The sequence below is a fragment of the Lactuca virosa genome, chromosome 5, assembly GCF_052849685.1.
Source record: "Lactuca virosa cultivar CGN04683 chromosome 5, Lactuca_virosa_CGN04683_v6, whole genome shotgun sequence".
NCBI lineage: Eukaryota > Viridiplantae > Streptophyta > Magnoliopsida > Asterales > Asteraceae > Lactuca > Lactuca virosa.
Genome location: NC_136430.1, coordinates 121,222,412 through 121,246,110, shown reverse-complemented (window position 1 = coordinate 121,246,110; position 23,699 = coordinate 121,222,412). Strand labels below are relative to the sequence as shown.

At 38.7% G+C, this 23,699-nt stretch overlaps 2 protein-coding genes across 2 annotated transcripts; both read left to right on the top strand.

Annotated features, from left to right (window-relative positions):
* The first annotated feature begins 15,992 nt into the window (after positions 1-15,992).
* On the top strand, positions 15,993-16,619 carry LOC145111693 (uncharacterized). Its single transcript, XM_079047952.1, has one exon. The coding sequence runs from the start codon at positions 15,993-15,995 to the stop codon at positions 16,617-16,619; it is 627 nt and encodes a 208-aa protein (XP_078904078.1).
* Positions 16,620-17,190: 571 nt separating this feature from the next.
* LOC145111692 (uncharacterized) lies at positions 17,191-21,420 on the top strand. Its single transcript, XM_079047951.1, has 3 exons — positions 17,191-19,863; positions 19,982-20,506; positions 20,980-21,420. Exons 1-3 carry the CDS (start codon positions 17,191-17,193, stop codon positions 21,418-21,420), a joined length of 3,639 nt encoding a protein of 1,212 aa, XP_078904077.1.
* The last annotated feature ends 2,279 nt before the right edge of the window (positions 21,421-23,699 follow it).

Below are 23,699 nucleotides of genomic sequence, written 5' to 3'. Positions count from 1 at the left end.
CAGAGGGGATCTGCATTTGCGGCCATAGAGGGCTTCAAACGGCGCAGCCTCGATGCTGGTATGGTAGCTGTTGTTGTAGGAAAATTCAACCAAAGGAAGATGAGTGTCCCATGATGCGTCGAAGTCAATGACGCAAGCTCTCAACATATCTTCCAAGGTCTGAATTGTTCTCTCACTCTGTCCATCAGTCTGCGGATGATAAGCCGTGCTCATATCCAACTTAGTTCCAAGAGCCTTCAGTAAAGACTGCCAGAACCTCGATGTGAACCTGCTGTCTCGATCGGAGATAATGGATGCAGGTACACCATAAAGGCGACCTATTTCATGAAGGTAGATCCGTGTGAGCCTCTCCATTTTGAAGTTTTCTTTGATTGGCAGGAAGTCGGCGGACTTCGTCAACCGATCGACAATTACCCAGATGGCATCGTGCCCATTCGGAGATCTGGGTAAGTTGGTGATAAAATCCATGGTTACCCTTTCCCACTTCCACTCAGGTATTTCCGGCTGCTGAAGTAGACCTGAGGGATTTTGATATTCAACCTTCACCTTGGCGCAAGTCAGGCACTTGCCCACGAAGGTAGCAATCTCTGCTTTCATGTTTGGCCACCGACAGAGTTGTTTGAGATCTAGATACATCTTATCCAAACCTGGGTGGATGGAGTATTTAGTCTTGTGAGCCTCATTCATGACAACCTCTCTGTAACCACCGAACTTTGGGGTCCAGATTCGGTTCATGAAATAGTACACTCCGTCTGCTTTAACCTCCAAGTTCTTGTCCATTCCCCGCAAAGCTTCATCTGTTACGTTCTCGGGTTTTAAGGCTTCCAGCTGAGCCTCCTTGATTTGCGTGGATAGATGGGAATGGATGGTCATGGTTAGTACCTTCACCTTATGCCCTGAATACTCCTTTCGACTGAGGGCGTCTGCTACCACGTTGACCTTACCGGGATGGTAGCGAATTTCGCACTCGAAGTCTCTGAGTAGCTCGTCCCATCTTCGCTGTCTCATGTTTAACTCCTTCTGATTAAAGATGTGTTGCAAGCACTTATGATCGGTGAAGATACTGCACTTGGTTCCGTAAAGATAATGTCTCCAGATCTTTAACGCAAAGATCACTGCTCCCAACTCTAAATCGTGAGTTGTGTAGTTGACTTCGTGTGTTTTCAACTGCCTTGAGGCATAAGCGATGACCTTTCCTCTTTGCATGAGGACACATCCTAGGCCTTGGTTGGATGCACCACAGTAAACCACGAAGTCTTCTGTCCCTTCGGGCAGGGACAAGATAGGTGCGCTGCATAGGGCTTGCTTCAATGTTTGAAACCCAGTGTCTTGCTTGGCTCCCCAACTGAAGGTTACACCCTTCTGAGTCAGGGTAGTTAAAGGCTTAGCGATTCTGGAGAAGTTCTGGATGAACCTGCGATAATAGCCCGCGAGACCCAAGAATTGCCGGATTTCTGTGGGTGTCTTTGGTGCAGACCAGTTCTCAATCACCTTGATCTTGGAAGGGTCCACGTATACTCCTTCCTTGCTAATCACGTGCCCAAGGAAATTAACCTTCCTAATCCAGAATTCGCACTTCGAAAATTTTACGTACAGCTTTTCTGCCCTTAACTTTTCCAACACCTGTCTTAAGTGCTGTTTATGGTCGTCCTCACTTCGCGAATAGACAAGTATGTCATCAATGAACACAATCACAAACTTGTCTAAGAAAGGATGGAACACCCGATTCATCAAGTCCATGAATGCTGCCGGTGCGTTAGTCAGGCCAAAGGGCATTACTACAAACTTGTAGTGTCCATAGCGAGTTAATGCTGTTTTAGGCACATCATTCTCATGAACTCGCAATTGATGGTACCCTGATCTTAGATCGATCTTTGAGAAATAACTGGCTCCCTGAAGTTGGTCAAAGAGATCGTCGATTCTGGGTAAGGGATATCGGTTCTTGATGGTCAGCTTATTTAGCTCTCGGTAGTCAATGCACATCCGAAAGGATCCATCTTTCTTTTTCACAAATAATATCGGAGCTCCCCAGGGTGAGGAACTCGGCCTTATGAATCCTTTGCTAATCAGCTCATTGAGTTGACTGGATAATTCTTTCATTTCCGTTGGCGCTAAACGGTATGGAGATTTAGCTATAGGAGTAGCTCCGAGGATCAAGTCGATACGAAACTCAACTTGACGCTCAGGAGGGATTCCTGGAAGATCTTCAGGGAAGGCATCAGGAAAGTTACAGACTTCGGGGATGCTCTCGAGGTCTCTAACTTTTCGCGTTTCGTCGACAACATGAGCTAGAAATGCATGGCACTCCTTCCGCAGATACTTCTGAGCTTTGATGCATGAAATGATATGGAGGTTCGAGCTAAGCTTATCACCGTAAATCATAAGGGTTTCACCAGAGGAAAGATTGAGATGGATAGCCTTCTCGAAGCAAAGAATATCAGCATGATTGGAACTCAACCAATCCATGCCGATAATGACATCGAAACTCTTGATGGACACCGGCATAAGGTCGATGGGGAAAGAATAATTGTCTAGGGTAAGAGTGCAGCCTATGAATATATCGTTAGTGCTTTCCTTCTTTCCGTTAGCCATCTCGACGGTAAATGTTTCGGTTAGAGGTTGGGATTTACACTTGATTAGATGTTTGAATGAATGACTAATAAAACTTCTCTCCGCACCAGAATCGAAGAAAATGCATGCATAAGAGTTGTCAAGGATGAACGTACCCGAAACAACGGTAGGATCAGCAACTGCTTCATTCTGACCAATAGCTAAGACTCTCCCTGTATTGCCACCAGTTGTTGCCTTGGGGCAGTTTCTCCTGTAGTGCCCAACCTCTCCACATCCATAGCAAGTCTGACCAGCGCCCGCTACCGGAGCCTGGTTGGTTGGTTGAGCTGGTGTCTTGCAGTATCGAACTGTGTGTCCCTTCTTCCCACAGTTGTTACAGATCGACTCACGGCAGGGTCCGTGATGATGGAAGTTACACTTGTTGCACAGAGGTGGCTTCCCAGCATAACCACCGGTAGGGATTTGAGTGGTTGGAACAGCAGTGGGAGCAGCAGCAGGAGCAGTGACAGCATGAACTCCCACTATTTGTTGTTTCTTGGAGGGCTCCTGTGAAGACTGACCCTTTCGTTTGTTGCCAGACTTCTTCTTCTTCCCACCGCTATCCTTTTGAGGTTCGGGGACAACTGCCACTTCATCCAGATCGGTTTCATGATCGATCAGAGTCTGGGCCAGATCCTTGGCGCTTTCAAAAGTAGTAGGTTTCCCAGCCAAGACATTCCCTTTGGTGGGTTGCGTCAGTCCCCAGATGTACCTCTCGATTTTCTTGCTTTCTGGGGTGACCACTCCCGGACAGAGAAGCGTCACATCACAGAATCTAGCGGTGTAGGCAGCGATGTTGGAACCCTTCATCTTCAAGTTCCAGAGTTCGTTCTCCAACTTTTGCACTTCGCCCCTCGGGCAGTACTCAGCGAGCATGAGTTCCTTCAGTCTTTCCCAACCCTTGGCATTAGCCACTGGCAGGGTTAGGGTTTTGACTCGACCATTCCACCAGGTCAAGGCCCTGTCGGTGAAGGTGCAGGCGGCGAACTTCACCTTGTTTGCCTCGGAACAAGCGCAAATTTCGAAGATGGATTCGATCTTCTCGAACCATCGAGTTAGGGCGATGACACCTCCATTTCCATCAAAAGACTTGGGTTTCGCAGTCATGAAATCCTTGTAGGAACACTCCTTCTGATGTCCCTGGCTTCCATCTTGTCTCTGGGGGTCGATTCCACCTCCGGCTCCACCAGCGTTCACTTGTGCCACTGTTGCAGTCACAGCGGCGGTAACTGCTGCCTGGAACATGACAGGGTCGAACTGAGGAGGTGGTGGTGGTGGCGGAGTGTCTTCGTTCCTTCTGATGGGTCTTGGTCGAGGAGGCATCTTGTTCAATAAATAACCATGAAGAAGAGGATGGTAAGTCCTCGAGATATATAAAAGAACAAAATATATCTCATCCTGATAATGAAAGTATTCTACCGAGCGATAATCATAGACAGGTTACTAACACAGGTAAGTTATCGCTTAGGGAAGGAAAGGTAGTAATACTTAGAGTGAATTTGCATGCTAAGTTTGGCTCTAGCGAAAATACTCCTATAGTATTTTATGTGAGATGATTTTTGGTAAGTTTTAGGCCTGCTATAGCACCTCGGTTACCCCCAAACACATGTTGGTCATTTCTTGACTGAATATAGTTGATCAGGCTATATTCACCCTAGACATGAATACATACTGTCCAGGTTTAACCGTAGCGTTCCAGCATCCGAAATACTTTTGTTCAGTTCTACAAGCGACACGAATCCTGTTATGTATGCATGCTCGTATACTTTTATAAAAATACTTTATATTTTGAAAGTATACTTTTAGAGTAGAGCACATAGGCCCCTTAGTGTTTATAGTTGCATACCACGTAAGGTTCGGTATACTAGTTCGCTATAAACATGGGCTCTGATACCAATCTGTCACACCCCGAAACCGTTGGCGGAAACATTCTGGGGCGGAGGACGTCATGTATAGCATCACAGCCAATGAATAACAGCAATCATAGCAACACAACCATTACAGTGAATATTTGAATAAAAACGTTTACATATGTTTGAAACTCAGTTTTGAATTACATCCGATTGTTTTGAAAAATAAAACTTAAAAACTCTAAATGCTTCGGTTCCTCGAAAATCCAGCAAGCACCTGTCTACTGATTTCCTAAGAATACAAGCAGTTTGAAAATATCAGCATAAAGTTGGTGAGTTCATAAGCAGTAATTTGAAGTGAAAATTTGATGATGAGCAAGCCTGAAATGATTATGTAGTTTAAAGAAAATCCGATATTTTCTTTAATGAAAACGCAGTGTTATCGATTTTGTATACAACTATGACAACCGAAAATTTCTATTCTATACAACCCTTCAATTCAATAGAAGTCAGAAAAGTTGCTGCTAAGTTTCAAACTTTTTGGAATAAGTTTGAGTATTATAGGATTTACGCTTTAGGAGATATCAGGAGAGAGGATGCCCTAGGGTTATAATGCATCACTGTTATTCCTAAACTCCAAGAAATTGGGGTTTACTGCCTGAATAAAATATTGACAGCCAAAAACCCTAAATTCGGGAGTATATATATGACACTTGTCATTATTTACACTTTTTCCAAATCTCAAGATCCAAACTAGCTTTTCTCTCAAGTATCATCTAAAAAGTTCTTCTAGATCTTCAATCTAGTAAGTGTTTCTAGCCTTCTTAAGTTGTTATATGACTTAATATAGTGTTTTAACACACATCTAACAGTGAAATCATTCCAAAAGGGTCAATCTTCAAGTTTCACCAAGAACACCAAGAACACATACTAGTGTTCTTGGCCTTTTGGTACCATTTCAAGCCTCAATCTTGTAAGTACTTCTATCCTAGAGTATCTTAAGGCTTGTTACACTTCTATATCACAAGAAATCATCCAAGAACACCAAGATCAAAGGTGTTTACGGTCCAAGAACACCTTGGACCGTAAACCCTATTTAGGGTGCCAATGTGTGCCCTAGCTTATCCTAAGCCTTGGTAACTAGCCTAGATTCATTCCTTGATATGTTTAGGACTTGAAAACATCAAAAGACCATAGAGAAGTGGTCCATGGGTCGTAAACTACATATAGGGGTCATTTGATGCCACAAACACTACCATAGGCTTATACTTCAATGTAGAAATGCTTCTAAGACTTCAAAACACAAAATGGTGAAAGAAGTAGGAGTTTACGGCCGTAAACTCAAGGGTTTACGACCATAAACCCAATGATTTATGTTTTCCATACCGTAAACTCCCTAAGAGGGTTCCCTTGAACCCTAAGCTCAATAGCTTTGTCCTACAACACTTAGATGCAATACTTAGGACTTATGACACCTATATAATGTGTTTATCATGCCCTAGGATGTCTTAACTTTGTTATTTAGTTGTTTAAAGGCTAATTGGTTACATATATCTGATATTATATGTTAACTAGGATCATAGAGTGTGTACAAGTCTTCACTTGACACCTAGCATCCTATACAGCCCGTTCAATCCCAACCACTTGCTAGAGGTGAGTTCATACCCCTTAATCAATATTTTAATGTTTTAAATGCTTTTATGGGGGGATACAAGTTGAATCATGCTAGTTATTACATCAATCACATGTGATTAACAAGTAGCATACAAATGGATTTACTACTCTTTTAGCTGTTTTACTAAACAGTTTACTTCAAATGGCTTTCCAAAACATTTTTACTAGTTTAAAACTCTTTATTAAACTGTCTTACATACTGAATGTTTCTTTCCAAACCCTATTACAATTGTGTTTCAAACAAAGGTTTTCCTTATACTTAAAACTGTTCTTATCAAATATACTGCTTTCAAACCATTTTACAAACTGACATCAAGTCATCTTTCTTAGTAGTTTAAACTATTCAAAGATTTTACAAAACTTCTTTTATTCTTTTATATTATAAATTGCATGCCTATATATGTATAGTTATGTAAGTAATGTTTAAAGGACTTAGGAAGGCTAGCTCGCTTTATCTCCTTTTCCTTGTTGGGATGTGGCTTTAAGGCATCGGTTATTTGTCCGAAGGTCGTGTAAATATTAGTTATATATTATGTATACATGTATAGACATAGAAGGTTCTTCCAGTCAATTCAATACCCTTGGGTAGCAAGGGTATACTTCCATGTTCATACATTTCTAGTAAACTACTATAGGGGTAGTTTAGGAAGATACTAATACTAGAACAATGAATCATACAATGAGTCAGTTCATTCATGAGTCAATACATGCTAGATAGAGAGAGAGCACACAATATAGCTAGTACACACAGAACATTCCAATACATGCTAGATAGAGAGAGAGCACACAATACAGCTAGTACACACAGAACATTCCAATACATGTTAGATAAAGAGAGAGCACACAATACAGCTAGTACATGCAGAACATATAATACTATAAAGAGAGAACATACAGACTAGACAGAAGGAGAACATATAATACACCTAGCACACAATACATTACATATACACTTATGTGAGCCATTAAGCGGGGCATGGCACTACTTTCCATGAACGTTTTTGTATCCAGAATCTCCTTAATTGGGGAGCGTATGAGTTTGTGTATAGATCTATACTGGATTGACTATCCTACACCTTGCTGCTAGCTACAGTAGGACTTGCAAGTCTACGGGTGCCAAACGTCATTTTTACGGCATCTTACATTGTCATTTTACTATTGAGTCGTTAGCAGGATACAGGCCGATCACATGGTACTTTAAATTACATTTAGTTTAAGGTAGTTAGTACAGCAGTAGTCACTTATTATAATACTACAGTACTAGATTATTTTCCCATTACATTCACTTCGTGAACATTCACACGATGCATGGTAATGTAGAAGCTATATTTTTAGTTCATGATAGTCAGATTTAGGAAAATACACACTCTTACATGAGACACAGATAGATACTAGATGCCTTGGTAGAAGGCTACTTTTAGTAGAAACATAGGGTTTTCTAGGAGGTTCAAAACTTTTACATACTTATACTTCACATACTTACAAATTCATACTTACAATTACTTTTTCACAATTACAGACACTAAAATACTTATGATCTCACCAACTTTAAAGCTGATACTCTCTTTCAAAATACCTTGTATCCTCAGGTCATCAATAGACATGTACAGATGCAAGGTTTAGAGAAGATGGAGCTTATTCAAGACTCATCTTTCATTTTGATTTATATTTTGGTGTCTATATAATTTGACAGAACACACTTGTATTAAAATTATATTATTAATGCAATGGATGATGTTGTTGCTTGTTTACTACTATTCATTGTTGTGATACTGTACATGACGTCCTCCGCCCCAGAACATTTCCGCCGTTCTTAGGTTTTGGGGTGTGACAGATTGGTATCAGAGCATTGTTTATAGTAAATTGAGTATATCAACCCATAAAAGATATACTAACTATAAATACAATGGGATTAAAACACTCTGAACAAGAGTTAATACTTTTAAATAATAAAATATTTAATAAAGTATACGTGCCTGCATTCATACTAAAATCAGTGTCATAATGACACGAACAAAAGTATTACGATTGTTGAACATCACAAGTAAGCCTGGGAATGTATGGTCAGTCCTGGGAGTGGCATAGCCTGATCAACTATGCTGGTCCGAGGAGTGATTAGCATATGCCCAAGAATGGTTGTGATGTGACAACAAGTCTAAAAACTTACCAACACGACCACAATGAAATACCATAGGGGTATTTAGTGTTACTGTAATTACTTATCTGAGCACTAAATATATTTTTATTAGTATGTCAATAGTTTTTTAGTGGATACACTAAGGTTAAATGTACTAGGATATCATAGACTTAGAATATGTGAATCTTTGCTTTATGTCCTATCCTCGTTGGGTTGGGGGCGTAGGGTTAGGGTCACTTATTCGAGGGTCTATCCTATCCTAAATACATATAACTGGTATGCACTAAACAAGTATTGAAGCAACTAATAAAGATCATATTATAATTATCTTAGTTAGTTCGTCTATTTAGTTAGTCTCATTACCTCTTTTCTCGCGTAGATAACATGGCTGGATTCCATCCCTACGACAACTTGTACTTCCCTAACCAGGGAAATGAAGGCGGGTTTGAAGCTGATCCAGGAAATGGCCAACCAATCCCTGTGGATGGTCACCAAGCTGAAGGCTTTGTAGATGGTTCTGACTCCGATCCTGAAGTAGAGAACCTACCCCCGATGGCTCATATTCCAAATCCTAACCCTCGTCCGGCTTTTCAACGCCCGACGCCTCCATGGCTGGAAAGCTTGGAAACATGGATCCAAGGGCAGGATCAGCCCATGCCATTTAATGGAGACCGAAGCTTTTATGACCGGAGCGAAGGGGGCTCAGCAGATAAAGTCTTCCCAATCCTGGTCTGCAGAGTGGCCTGGAATGAGATTCAAGGCAGGACAGCTCTACATCAGATCACAGAAGTTGTCGCCAATGCGAGGATGCATACCCTCCACACCATTCGCCTGGAAGATGCTCGTGAGAGATCTGAGAGAGACCATGAAACCCTGCTGCAAGCCCTGGCTGAATCACGAGCCGAAGTCATAGAACTCTGAGTATGCCAGAGGGTGTACAAAAGACACCTGCTTGATGTGGAACGTCAACTGGCTGATCTAAGGGTTCACCAGAGGGATTACCGTCAACAGTAGTATATGCCTTACTTTCTTTTCCTGTTATAAGGAATCGTTTTCCTGTCTATGTCCTAAGTGGCATTTTTCTATAAAACTATCTTGTACTTTAGGTACTTTTAGTTAGGCCTTTAAGAGTCCAAAACCTTTCTACTCTGGATATGATGTAAGACCTTCTAAAATGTCAATTTTCCCAAATTTATTACGTCATGGATATCAAAGATATTGACAGTCGGCTAACTTCGGTGTCATTCTTTATTCAAGTACTTTCATCATGTCATCATGGGAGTCTATCTGAAATCCACTCTAGTCGAGTTATTGAACTAGGGTAATTTAGCTCAGGGATCATTCCCAATTCTTCTTCAAGGGTTGGATCATGTTAATTACTAGCCGATGGTACCCTGTTTTTGACGTCAAGCGTCATAAAACCATTCTACGAACTCACTTCTACTCCGTACTAGGACTGCATCATAGGGATGTAGGTCAAACCTGTGAGAACATACTTCTACTCTTTAAGTGATCGATCGAAATACGTCTAGGTTCAATGATAACTTTTTCTAGAAACCCTAGTTCATAAAGAAGGATTAGTAAGAAGGTTATTATTATGATTTCATCGTTTATACATTCCCAAGTTATATATAACGAAGACCTGGTAGACAATAGAATGTGAGATTTCTAACTTAGTTTCTTTTCCTTGTTGGGATGTGAAACTAAAGTAGAATCACACATTTTACTATCCGCCCAGTCTTGATTATATCATAATGTGTATAAGCTAAGTTTTCATGTATAATAACTCCTCCCTTAGTCATAATCAAATAATCTAGGGTCAACCTTAGTCACTCACGAACTCCTTGTCTTTCGTATTACAGAATCATGTCATCAACCGGGAACAGTCAGACGAAAAACGAAACCCTTGCCTTTCCTATGGACGCCACTACTTTTCAAGCCGCAGTTACAACTGCCGTAACGGATGTCGTGGCAGCTGTCCTTGCAAACCGCAGCGCTATTAACGCCAGCAATGCTGACGAACGGGTTGACAATCCCGAGCATAGTATCAATTCAGGAAGTCATCAAACGAGAACAGTCACAGACTCGCAAAGCCGAAAAACAGAGAATAGGAAACGAAAGCGCCAAGCCCAGAAGGAAGGCAAGCGATCCCAAAGACTCGCCATGCAACAACAACAACAAGCGGCAAACCCTGCCATCCTAGTGCCAAGCAAGCCATACGAAGGAAAACTTTTGAAGTGTGATAAGTGTAGTTTCCATCATCATGGAGCTTGCCATGAAATGCAATGTTGCAATTGCCTAAAAATGGGGCACCATGCTCATAGCTGTGGAGCACCGGCACGACCCATCACTCAAGCCCCTGGCGTCGAGGTCAACCAGGCTTCCAAGAGTGATGGTAAAGCAGGACACTTTAAAAGGAAATTTTCAAAGTGGACGAACGAGGAGGGCACTCGTGTCCACATAACTCTGATGCGACACATCACTTCCACCACCGATATTGGTGCTAGCCGGATATGTCATCAATGTGGTGAGATAGGACATCTCAAGAAAGACTTTCCAATAGCAAAGAACTCGGGCGCAGATAGGAAGATTCTAAGGATCACAGCTGCAGGAGAGACTGTGTCGGTCCCTCGTTAGAGTACTTAGGCGTTCGTTGTAACAGACACTTAAACTGTTTAAGACTAGTGCAACTTGAGTCTTATCTTTTGCGAGATCCCGTCAGTAAAGGGATGATCGTGCTGTGTATACTTGTCTTTTGTAGTATACCTAGTTCGCAGCAATAGTCTAGTGGTGAATCTATAGTACTGAAACTCTGTTAAAAGTTGCACTGTTGAATTTTGTCTGTAACGCCTTTTTGATCAAGTCAAATGTTTCTTTCCCAAGTGAGTCCGATATTATCTTACAGCTAGATTCAATTCGATCCACCCAATACCAGTTTTGTACGTACATCTCTTACGTACACGTCTTTCTAGCGAAGCCGTCATTCCAAAATTTCGAGGTACGCATGCCGAGAGTACCTTATGTCTCGTACCTTTCCCGAAGTCACTTCAGCAAAACTCCCAAGAATACTACTCGTACAGTACATCAAGTTCAACCCGAATATCCATACGATTGACCTATCACTGAAGAAGGTATACACAAGGGTGGTATATAATCAAGGTTCTACAGGTTTAGAATTGATGATTCCACTTTAACTTCTTTTCCTCGTTGGGATGTGAGCTTAAGGAAGAATCATTTATTCGACTACCTTTTCAATCTTAATTATATACGACTCGTATACACGAGACAGTGATCGATGAACCATGTATGACTTCTACAATGAACTTCAGGACGGAGACTGCCCAAGACTACGAGTAATCACATCGTCATTAGAACAAACTTAGAACCTAATACGACTCCTGTAACCATATCGCCCTACAGTCTAAACACCTACAGAAATGCAAGAACAGTCCGGACAACTTGACGAACTACTCGGCAAGAGAATAGGAAGACTAAGCTCCTCGCCCTGGAGAGCTCTAGTCTTATTCTTCAGAAAGGTGGACGAATAGTTTCATAAGTACATCGACTATCGGAGACCTCATCAATATTTCCATTGGAAATCATTACCTCTGCCTCGCAAGGATGAGTGGTGAGATCCGAATATCACCAGTTTCGAGTTGGAGCGAAGGATGTCCCGAAGACGACCTTCCGAACTCGATGCGGGCACTACGAGTCCGCAGTGATACCCCTCGGATAGGACCAATACGTCCGTAGTACTCATGAGCTTAATGAATAGTTAAGAAGGAGATCACAAAGAACATCTACAACAAACCATAGAACCAATACGATCAGAGAAGCGTTGCACGAAGTTCTCTAAATACGAGTTGTAATTGAAGAGTCAAATTCCTAAGACGCGCTATTAGTGATATGGGAATTCTTGAGGAACCTTTCAAATTACCACAACCGTTGAGAATTTGTCCGCAACGAAGACGCCATCGGATTTTCGCCAAATTCTAGATCCCACAGACCTACTGTCGTAGTTCATCTAGAACTCCTTCAAAATTACGAAACCTATTACGACTTTGACCCAGAAGGGAGCGCCCTGGACTGGGAAGAGAAGAAAGAAGGAGAAACTCTTGGGACTCCTGGTGATAGACCAAATCATTTGGAAGTCTCACTCTGGGAAGGCTTAATACGCTTCGTAAAGCGTGGGAAGCTAAATTCAAGATAGTTAGGACCTTCGAGATTCTTTCCAGAATCGGCCCTATATCTCACAAACTCAGTCTACCCGAGAGCTTAGTAACTTACATTCTACCATTCACGTTTTGAACTTATAAAAGTATCTATCTGGAGAGACTCTTGAAATCCCACTCGAAGAGATCGGGTTCCACAAGAGCCTCACCTACGTGGAAGAACCGTAGCGACCATGGACCGAGAGGCCATGCGATCGATTCATAGCCGTTTCCCATTAGTGAAGGTTCGCTGGAATACCAACCAAGGACCTACATTCACTTGAGAGCGTGAGAATCAATCGATTAGGAAGTATCCCCACTTCTTGGCTCGATTATTCATGCCTACTTCCTTACCTAAATTCTAATTTTGGGACGAAATTCCTTCTAAGGGGGGGATGATGTGACAACCCAAAATTTCTATTCTGTACAACCCTTCAATTCAATAGAAGTCAGAAAAGTTGCTGCTAAGTTTCAAACTTTTTGGAATAAGTTTGAGTATTATAGGATTTACGCTTTAGGAGATATCAGGAGAGAGGATGCCCTAGGGTTATAATGCATCACTGTTATTCCTAAACTCCAAGAAATTGGGGTTACTGCATGAATAAAATATTGACAGCCAAAAACCCTAAATTCGGGAGTATATATATGACACTTGTCATTATTTACACTTTTTCCAAATCTCAAGATCCAAACTAGCTTTTCTCTCAAGTATCATCCAAAAAGTTCTTCTAGATCTTGAATCTAGTAAGTGTTTCTAGCCTTCTTAAGTTCTTATATAACTTAATCTAGTGTTTTAACACGCATCTAACCGTGAAATCATTCCAAAAGGGTCAATCTTCAAGTTTCACCAAGAACACCAAGCACACACACTAGTGTTCTTGGCCTTTTGGTACCATTTCAAGCCTCAATCTTGTAAGTACTTCTATCCTAGAGTATCTTAAGGCTTGTTACACTTCTATATCACAAGAAATCATCCAAGAACACCAAGATCAAAGGTGTTTACGGTCCAAGAACACCTTGGACCGTATGATCGGTATATTTTACATCACGTTTAATATACTATAATTTATGTAAAATAACCGATTTTATCTAAGAATGGTGCTACTTTGACATGTATTTGAATTATGTTTGTAGGTGGTAAATATGATGAAATTGGTACAAAAAGATGCAAAAAGAAGTTCAAGGAATTACACGAAGAGAAATCAAGATCAAAAAGTCAAAAGAATTCAAAGATAGCCGCGTTGGAAAGACGAGAAAACAAAATAAAAATATAAAAAAAAAGAATTTAAATTAATTAATGAGGTTTAATTAAAATAAATTATTGGGAATTAATTATTTAATTTCTAAATAATTTATATTAATTAAATTAATTTAATTTAATTTAATTCACAAAAAGAAGAAAAAAATTCGGAATCAGCCCAACCCGGAAGCCCAAAGACCAGATCCGTTCAAATCGCGACCCAGATCCAAATATCCGAACCATCCGATCCGGAACCAGTTCCCCTCACAAGCTGATCCGTCCACCAGAAGACCCGGCCCGGCTCCGACTCGAGCTGGATCCGCGCTTTTATCCGCTGGTGACGTCATCGATGATGTCATCCGATCCGATCCATGTCCGCTTCGATCCAGATCCGACCCGCGAATTTCGATCCATTTCCTCTCACAGAAGATCCGCGCCTACGACCCGACTCCGACCCGATCTAGATCCGCGAAAAATGGCTCTAAACGACGTCGTTTTAATGCCAGCTCCAAGTGCTTGTGCCATGTGCTGAACCTCGGGTTTTCCTATCTTTTAAACACTTTCCAACCAATTTTAACCACTTTTTCACCACCTTTCCTATTTTAAACCCAAATTCTTTCCAACAAAAACCAAATAATTCCATCTTTTTAATTCTTTTGAATTCTTTTTCATAAGATTTAGATTGGATCTTAGATCCAATCTAAAAGCTTAATATTCCTAGCTTTATTTCATTCTTTTTGGTATTTAATTTTCCAAAAATTCACTATAAATATCACCTCAAAATCACCATTTCAAACACACCCCTCTTACACATTCATACACTCTTACATACTTCATATACCTCTTATACCAACCTACTTTCATACCACCACTTTCTTTAGGAAATTTCTATATTTTTTTGGAAGCATTTTAGTCTTCCAAATTCTTTCTTTTTCCAAAGAATTCAAGCCATCAAAGATTCAAGACTTTTCAAGATTCAAGATCAAGACATCAAGAATTCAAGACTACAAATATGAGTTTGTATAAGTCTACAATGCGCGGCTAAATCCTCTCGTGATCGCAACCGGGAGTAGGTTTTAATTCTTACTTATTGTATTATTTTTGGGTGTGAACATTTGAATTTGTTGAATATTATTTGTGGATTTTTTTTAACATTATAAAATCGTTACACTTATTTTATTCACTTATCAATTAATTGTCCCAAGTTTAAAACAATTTTAAGTGATCTCCCCACTGTGCCAAATCATCCAATAGCGGTGTGTAGGACGGAGGGTGCGGTTACACTTATTTTCTATTTTGGACTTAGACTTTAATTGAATCGGCTATGAAAAATTAATAACACTCATTTCTAATTCATATAATTATTAATTCTGAAACCGGAAGTGATCATTTTTTTAATTGAATTAAAATCATATTTTTTTTGTTTGTCATCATATTTATAAATCTCAAATGAATCATCATTTCTTTATCGTTAAATCAAAATAGCAACTAAACTATTAACCATAAGCTCCTCTGGATCCGACCCTTACTTACCACTCGCTAGATTAGTGGAAATAAGGTTTTATTTTTGACGCGACAATGACCGCTCGTCAAATTTTGGCGCCGTTGCCGGGGAGCTATTGCGCTTAATATTTAGTTATTTATTTTGATTTTTATTTTAAAATAAATTAAGAAAAAAATAAAAAAAAATTGATAAAAATTTCACATTTTCTTTCTAGTTGTTTATTTGATATATTTTTTCATTTTTAGTATAATTTTCGAATATATATATAAAAAAAATAAAAAAAATTTGTTTATTTGATTTTTTTATAACTTCGAAAATATATAAAAAAAAATAAAAAAAAATACATATAAAAATAAATTAATTCACTGTTTTTTTTTTTGTTTTTAATTTTCGAAAATAATTAAAAAACACATATATAAAAAAATTATAAAAAAATTTATAAAAAATAAATAAATTTTTTTTTAATTTTAAAAAGGGGTTTATTTTTTTTTTTTAGTTTAAGAATTTTTTTCTCTTTGGTATTTCTTAAAATTAAAAAAAAAATTATTTGATTCCTATAGTCTTTATTTATAATTGTTAAATTCCTTTTACGCGTTTGTATTTTTTTTTTTTGTTGTGCATGCATACTCGATATTCGAGACGATCCTCTCCATTGCTTTTTAACTCAAAAATCGAAAGAGCGGCAAGAAGAAATCGTGTTACTCACCGCGCCTTAATTTTTGAAGAAGCCAACAAAACCGACGACAAGATGACAGACCGAAAAACCATGGGAGATTTTGCACGACCCTCACTTGATGGGACCAAATCATGCATTAAACGACCTGAAGTAGGAGCTACAACTTTTGAGATCAAGATGCATGTGATCCAAATGGTGCAAAATAGTGCGCAATTCGATGGCTCACCCGATAGTGACCCCAATACACACATCACTAGTTTCTTGGACATTTGTGACATGTTCAAGATGGATGGAGTAACTGAAGATGCAATCCGACTACGCCTCTTTCCTTTCTCTCTACGAGGCCGTGCCAAGAGGTGGTTCTCAACATTACCCACTGAATCCATCACCACTTGGGAAGGCTTGGCTGACAAATTCCTAACCAAGTACTTTCCACCATCAAAGACAAACATGATGATCAATGAAATCCTTTCATTTCAAGCTGAAGATGGCGAATCGCTATACGAAGCATGGGAAAGATATCGAGAGCTACTCCAAAGATGCCCACATCATGAGCTACCTATGTGGAGGCAGGTCCAAACATTCTTCAATAGTTTGGACATTCATACACAACAATCACTCCATGCAGCTGCCGGAGGTTCCATAAGGAACAAAACACCAGAAGAGACTTATGAACTCATAGATGAAATGGCAATGAATGGCAGTCCCGCTCATTAGGTCCAATATCGTGGCAACAAAAACAAACAACTTAGATTTGAGAGTGTACATCAAACCGATGAAGTGCTGACTGAAGTCCTTTCCCAAATGCGGAAACTGACAACTGAAATCAGTCAACTTAAACAAAACCCTCAATCTAATGTTCAAACTGTTTGCACTTTATGTGAAGGACCACACAAGACTAAAGACTACAGAAAAGGGAACATGTTCGCTCAAGACAATGATAAAGTTGAAGAAGTCTTTTATTCTTCCGGTGATCAGGCTGACTTGAATGAAGAAAGGCGAAATTTCTATAGACCACAACAACAACACAATCAATTCAACAACCAAAGCAACAATGACCGATGGAGGAACAACAACAATTCAAGTTCAAATTGGCGGAACAACAACAACAACTTCAACCCAAACTGACAAGGCAACAAGGTCAGCAACAACAATTCGGGCCAATCCAGTCAAAATCAACATCATGGGCCAGTTTCTTCTCAAGTAAATCATGGAAAGACAAGTGAACCATACCATGATAAGCAAATGGAACAATTGATGAAAATGATGAAGGAAAGTCTCAAGAAAAATGAAATTAACTCCAAATCAATTTCAATACTTTGAGAAGCAATTGGGACAAATAGCAGAGCAAATAAATCGGCGACCACCTGGCAACCTTCCGGGCACCACGCAAGTAAATCCTCAACACTCAAGAACTTCAACTAGCAACACCACCACCACCAACACCAACAACAACGCACGTGTAAATGAGGTAACTATTCTGCGTAGTGGTAAATCATATGATAATCAAGTGCATAAGCCTACACCACACTCGTTAAAAAATCCTGATGAGGTTTTAGTGGAGGATTATGTATCTTCTGATGATGAAAGTGAAAAGACTCTTAAAACACCAATTGAACCAGAACATAAATTGAAAGGAAAATTGCATGAGTCGGAACTGTCTAAAGTTGGGGAAGGGCATGTGGAGACAAATACCACCCCTTACCCAACAGCTTTGAAAAACCCAGAAAAACAAGTTTTTAAAAAAAATGATGATATTTGGGAAACTTTTCGACAAGTCAAAATTAACATCCCACTTATCGATGCCATTAAGCAAATTCCGGCTTATGCTAAATTCCTCAAAGATTTATGTACTCAAAAGAGACGTCACCGAATTCCAACAAAATCAAACGGTACAGCACATGTTAGTGCCGCTTTGACAGGAATACTTCCACCCAAATTAAAAGATCCTGGAGCACCCTTAATTACAATTGAAATTGGAAACATAAAAATCAAAAAGGCACTTCTTGATCTTGGAGCAAGTATCAATGTCCTTCCTGGTAGTTTATATGATAAATATGACCTTGGCCCATTGCAACCAACTAACATTACTGTGTCCATGGCCGATTTGTCACTTAAATTACAACGGGGGATGTTGCCTGATGTCATAGTCAAGGTGGAAGATTTTTATTACCCAGTTGACTTCATAGTTATGGACTCTGAAAAACACTTCAAGGACAAACAACAAAATGTCATTCTCGGCCGTCCCTTTTTAGCAACTATAAATGCTCAAATTAGTTGTCGAGATGGTGCAATTGACGTGAGTTTTGGCAACCGCAAGTTGAGACTACAAGCCTTTGGACCCAACGCTAACTCTCCAGATCATAATGATTGCTTTATGATAGATACCATCGGGGATTGTGTTCACGAGCATACCGCAAATATGCTCCTGGACATAACCAATGATTTGGAGGATGTTTTTTGTGATAGTGACAGATCCAAAACAATTGACGATCAAAAAGAGTTTCTGAATGCTATCCATGATCGCACGTCAACTTGGTCAAATAATTTTGATGATCTCCCAGATTCAATTGATTCAAAGATAAAGCCATCATTGGAAGAACCACCAGGATTGGAATTGAAGTTGTTACCGAAGCATTTGAAATATGCCTTTTTAGGAGAAAATCAAACGCATCCGGTGATCATTGCATCAGATTTGACAGAGGAACAAGAACAAGCATTACTGAAGGTGCTTGACACATACAAAGCCGCAGTTGGATGGACAATTGTCGATCTTAAGGGAATAAGCCCAGCAGTTTGCATGCATAGAATCATTACCGAACCGTCGACAAAACCATCAAGAGAGACGCAAAGAAGATCGAACCCTAATATGAGGGAAGTCGTGAAGAAAGAAGTGTTAAAGTGGTTAGATGCCGGAATCATCTACCCAATCTCTGACAGTGTATGGGTTAGCCCAACACAAACCGTTCCAAAGAAAGTTGGCATCACGATCGTAGAAAGTTTAAATGGTGAAAAGATAACCACTCGGCCGGTAACCGGGTGGCGGGTTTTTATTGATTATCGCAAATTAAATACTGCCACTTTAAAAGACCAATTTCCTTTACCATTCATTGACCAAATAATAGAGAAATTATCAGGTCAAAAGTCTTATTGTTTTCTGGATGGGAATTCTGGATACAATCAAATACCTATACATCCTGAAGACCAAGCCAAGACTACTTTTACATGTCCCTATGGTACTTTCGCATTCCGACGAATGCCATTCGGATTATGTAATGACCCTGCCACTTTACAAAGATTAATGACTAGTATTTTTTCAGACATGGTCGGGGAGTCCTTGGAAATTTTTATGGATGATTTCTCTATTTTTGGATCAACATTTGACACATGTCTCCAACAATTGGTAAAAGTTTTGAAACGTTGCACGGAGACAAACTTGGTTTTAAGTTGGGAGAAAAGTCATTTCATGGTTAAAGAAGGAGTTGTACTTGGGCATGTTGTTTCTGAAAGAGGATTTGAAGTTGACCATGCCAAAGTACAACTAATTTCCTTATTACCACCTCCCACAAATGTCAAAGGCGTGAGATCTTTTCTTGGACATGCAGGTTTTTATAGACGATTCATCAAAAATTTTAGTGCGATTTCAAAACCTTTATGCAATTTGCTCTCTAAAGACGCACCAATTTCTTTTGATGAATCGTGTATGAAATCCTTTCAAAAGCTAAAGGGACAACTTTCCCAAGCACCAATATTGCGATCACCTGATTGGTCACAACCTTTTGAAATCATGTGTGACGCAAGTGATTATGCGGTTGGTGCTGTATTAAGGCAACGGGTGAATAAAAAGCCCGGTGTAATCTCTTATGCTAGCAAAACTTTTTCCGATATACAATTGAATTACACAACAACGGAAAAAGAGTTGTTAGCAGTTGTCTTTGCTTTAGACAAATTTCGCTCATATGTTTGGGGGTCAAAAGTCGTTGTTTTTACGGACCATAGTGCTTTGCGTCAAGAAAGATGCAAAACCGAGGCTTATTAGATGGATATTGCTACTACAAGAATTTGACTTAGAAATTCAGGATAAGAAAGGAAGTGATAATGTAGTAGCTGATCACTTGTCCAGACTCCCCATTGATGTATCAAGCACTTTCAAGGAAGAAATTCGGGATACCTTTCCCGATGAACAATTATTGAACATCAATGGATTACCTTGGTTTGCTAATATTGTGAATTATTTGGCTACAGGAAAAATACCAGAGTACTGGACAAAGCAAAAGATGAAACATTTCATGGCACAAGCAAAACGGTTTATTTGGGACAATCCAGACTTATTCAAGGTTGGACCAGATCAAATAATTCGGAGATGTGTCCCTGACCATGAAATTCAAGATTTATTGGCTCATTGTCACTCATACGCATGTGGAGGACATTTCAGTGCTCAAAAGACAGGTCACAGAGTTCTAGACACGGGTTTCTTCTGGCGAACAATTTTTCGTGATGCGCATGTGTTTGTTAAATCCTGTTTGAAATGCCAACAAGTTGGGGGGATCTCAAAAAGAGACCAAATGCCATTGAACCCCATCTTGTTTTTTGAAATATTTGATGTGTGGGGAATTGACTTTATGGGTCCTTTTCCAACTTCTTTCGGCAATATTTATATTTTGGTGGCTGTCGATTATGTCTCAAAGTGGATTGAAGCCGAGGCCACCAAAACAAATGATCACCATGTTGTTTGTAAGTTTGTCAAGAAAAATATTTTTGTGAGACATGGTATCCCTCGTGTGATCATCAGTGATAGGGGTCACATTTTAAAAACTTCAAATTTGGCAAACTACTCAAACAATATGGTTTGAATCATAGAATTGCCACACCTTACCACCCTCAAACAAGTGGTCAAGTGGAAGTGTCTAATCGACAGATCAAAGAAATTTTACAAAAAACCGTTAGACCTGACCGCAAAGATTGGTCACTTCGACTAGACGATGCGCTTTGGGCCTATCGGACTGCTTTCAAAACACCGATTGGAACAACCCTTTATAGACTTTTTTATGGAAAAGGATGTCACTTACCGGTTTAGTTAGCACATCGAGCATTGTGGGCCATCAAAGAAGTAAATTTGGAGTATGATCAAGCAGGAAAGGAACGAAAACTACAATTGAGTGAACTGGAAGAACTCCGGGATGAGGCATACAATAATGCTGTCACATATAAGTCCAAGATGAAAGCATTCCACGATGCAAAATTAAAGATCAAAACTTTTGAAAAAGGACAAAAAGTGTGGCTATTTAATTCACGATTAAAGCTTTTTCCCGGGAAATTGAAAAGCAAATGGTCAGGACCATATGAAGTAGTTGATGTCACACCTCACGGAGCGATTAAGATCAAAGATGAAAAAGGCGGTGAGACATTCAAAGTAAACGGGCATCGTCTCAAGCCCTATATTTCATCCGCCACACGACATGAGGTTCAAGTAGAACGGGTTGACTTTTTACAAGAACAACCCACTTACGTCATCTAGTTTTTGCTTCGAGGTAACATGTCTGACTGATGACGTTAAACTTAGCGCTACTTCGGGAGGCAACCCGAGAACTTTGTGGGTATGTTCACTGCAAACCCTCACGAGACTTCACTCGTCCACTAGGGTAACCTAGGGGTTTAAAAGGCTTGTTGCACATGCCAAGTGCAATCGCGATCCTCAGCGAAAATGATGGATTTATTTTATTTGGTGTGTTTCTGGTTTATTTCATTTTATTGTTTTATGGTTTTCTTTTGTGTTTTACATCGAGGACGATGCAAAGTTTAAAGTTAGGGAGGTATACTTAAATGAGAAAAAGGTGACAAACCAAATATGCTGCAATTTTTGGTTTTGATCGAGCCCAAAAAAAAAATTAAAAATAAAGATTCAATATTTTTGTCCTATTTTTGAAGATATAAAAGCCTCCTCTACCAAGAACTATCAGGTGATCTCGATTCTTTGTTTGTTTTGTGTGATTTTATTTTATAAGAAATTATCCCAAAAAGGAAAGAATGTAATTGTGTTAGTGTGCTTTTAGCAAATTATAAAAAATAAAAAAATAAAAAAATAAAAAATAAAAAAAACATTTTGAAGCACCAATTAGTATTACTTGTATGGATATAGAAACAAACAATAGGATGCATAACAGTGAGAAAGTGGATCGTAACAGACTGACACATTTCATGCAATAGATCAGCTTTCTAGAACTTGTTTTAACTCTATTTTAAGAATACTGAATATCAAAATGATAAAGGCAATTCATTTATTTTTATTTTTAGCCAATTAAGCTTTAAGCCTACCCATTTGTATTTAAAATCCCTTTTGTTAACCACTTTGAGCCTTAGCCTGTTCGTTTCTTAAGCAGATTTAAGCCATATCCCAAACACTTTCCTACCATGTCTTTCGACTTTATAAGGAAAGTTTTATCATTTCAGTGTATGTATTTGTTATGTATATTGTTCATATTTTTGCGAGTCAAATAAATTGTGAAATTTCAGAAAATTTCTCTTGTTTGGTTCTAAAAAAATTGGTTTTAAAAAAAATAATAATAAGAAAAAAATAAAAAAATAAATTTTTTTTTGAAAAAGAAGACAGCTACCCCTTTATTTGAATGTTCTCTTTTTGTTTATGTAAGTATTTATAGATTTATAAACTTAAGGTTAGATATCAAGAAATTAACGTTGTTCAAAACATTTTACACAAATTTTCGACATTTTTAGAAAATCTAAGCTTAAGTATAAAGTTGTATGATGTGAGATTTTTTATGTGTTATTTGTTATTTTTAGAAAATCAAAGTTTAGAAACAAATCTAAAGTTTGAGCATCCATATTTTGATATATATCTGTTGTGTTAAAAAAATGTTAAAAATAAAAGTATAGCGTTAGTGAAAGTTAGTTAGAAATATTTTATATATTTGTAAACGTTTGCAATTTTTGTTTCAAGTTGAGTCCATGTATATACACTTTGGGGTTTTGCTGTGCAAAAAAAAAAAAACAAAAAAAAAAACAGAACCAAGCATTTTAGTTTGAATAATTTTTTTTTGTTTGTGAATAATAAAATTTTAATTTTAAATGACATATTCAAATAATGTCACGATTTTTAAGTTGAACATAATCCAAAAAGATTTTTTTTTCTTATCTAAACGTTTTGAGTCATTTTAGATAAGTTGTAGATGTTATTAATGTTTGTATATAGTTGTATTGTATTTATCGAGTTGTAATAATTATCTTTGTTGTGCCCTTAAAGTCTAAAAGACCCAAGTCACCAATCCAAAAACATCCCTACCCTACCCTTAGCCGAACATTACAACCCGAAAGTCCTTTTGATTGATATTTAAGTAGTCACTAAGTAGAGGTAGATCAATCCTATGGTAAAGCGATATCTTTAAATCGACCTTGAGTGTAAACACGTCCCCACTTCAACGAAAGAAATGTGACCTCATCCTAACATTTGTTGCTATATCTTGATCAGGTGGTATTGATTGGTGTTATTTAATTCTGTTATGGTTCCATGTGAAAACTAGTTTATAATTCATATCTTTAGTTTTCAAAACATCAAACAAGTTTTCTAGCACGCTAATCAATTACATTTGGATCTTTCTCGGGACGAGAAAGAGATAAGTTGGGGAGGTTTGATCGGTATATTTTACATCACGCTTAATATACTATAATTTATGTAAAATAACCGATTTTATCTAAGAATGGTGCTACTTTGACATGTATTTGAATTATGTTTGTAGGTGGTAAATATGATGAAAATGGTACAAAAAGATGCAAAAAGAA

Excerpts from the sequence above, each read along its gene's own strand:
- LOC145111693 (XM_079047952.1), top strand. The coding sequence starts at position 15,993 with ATGGGAGATTTTGCACGACCCTCACTTGATGGGACCAAATCATGCATT.
- LOC145111692 (XM_079047951.1), top strand. The coding sequence starts at position 17,191 with ATGAAATTAACTCCAAATCAATTTCAATACTTTGAGAAGCAATTGGGA. Across the intron at positions 19,864-19,981 it reads TAGACAAATTTCGCTCATAT|GATAAGAAAGGAAGTGATAA; the intron begins GTTTGGGGGTCA and ends TTAGAAATTCAG. Across the intron at positions 20,507-20,979 it reads TGTTTTTTGAAATATTTGAT|TTAGCACATCGAGCATTGTG; the intron begins GTGTGGGGAATT and ends TTACCGGTTTAG.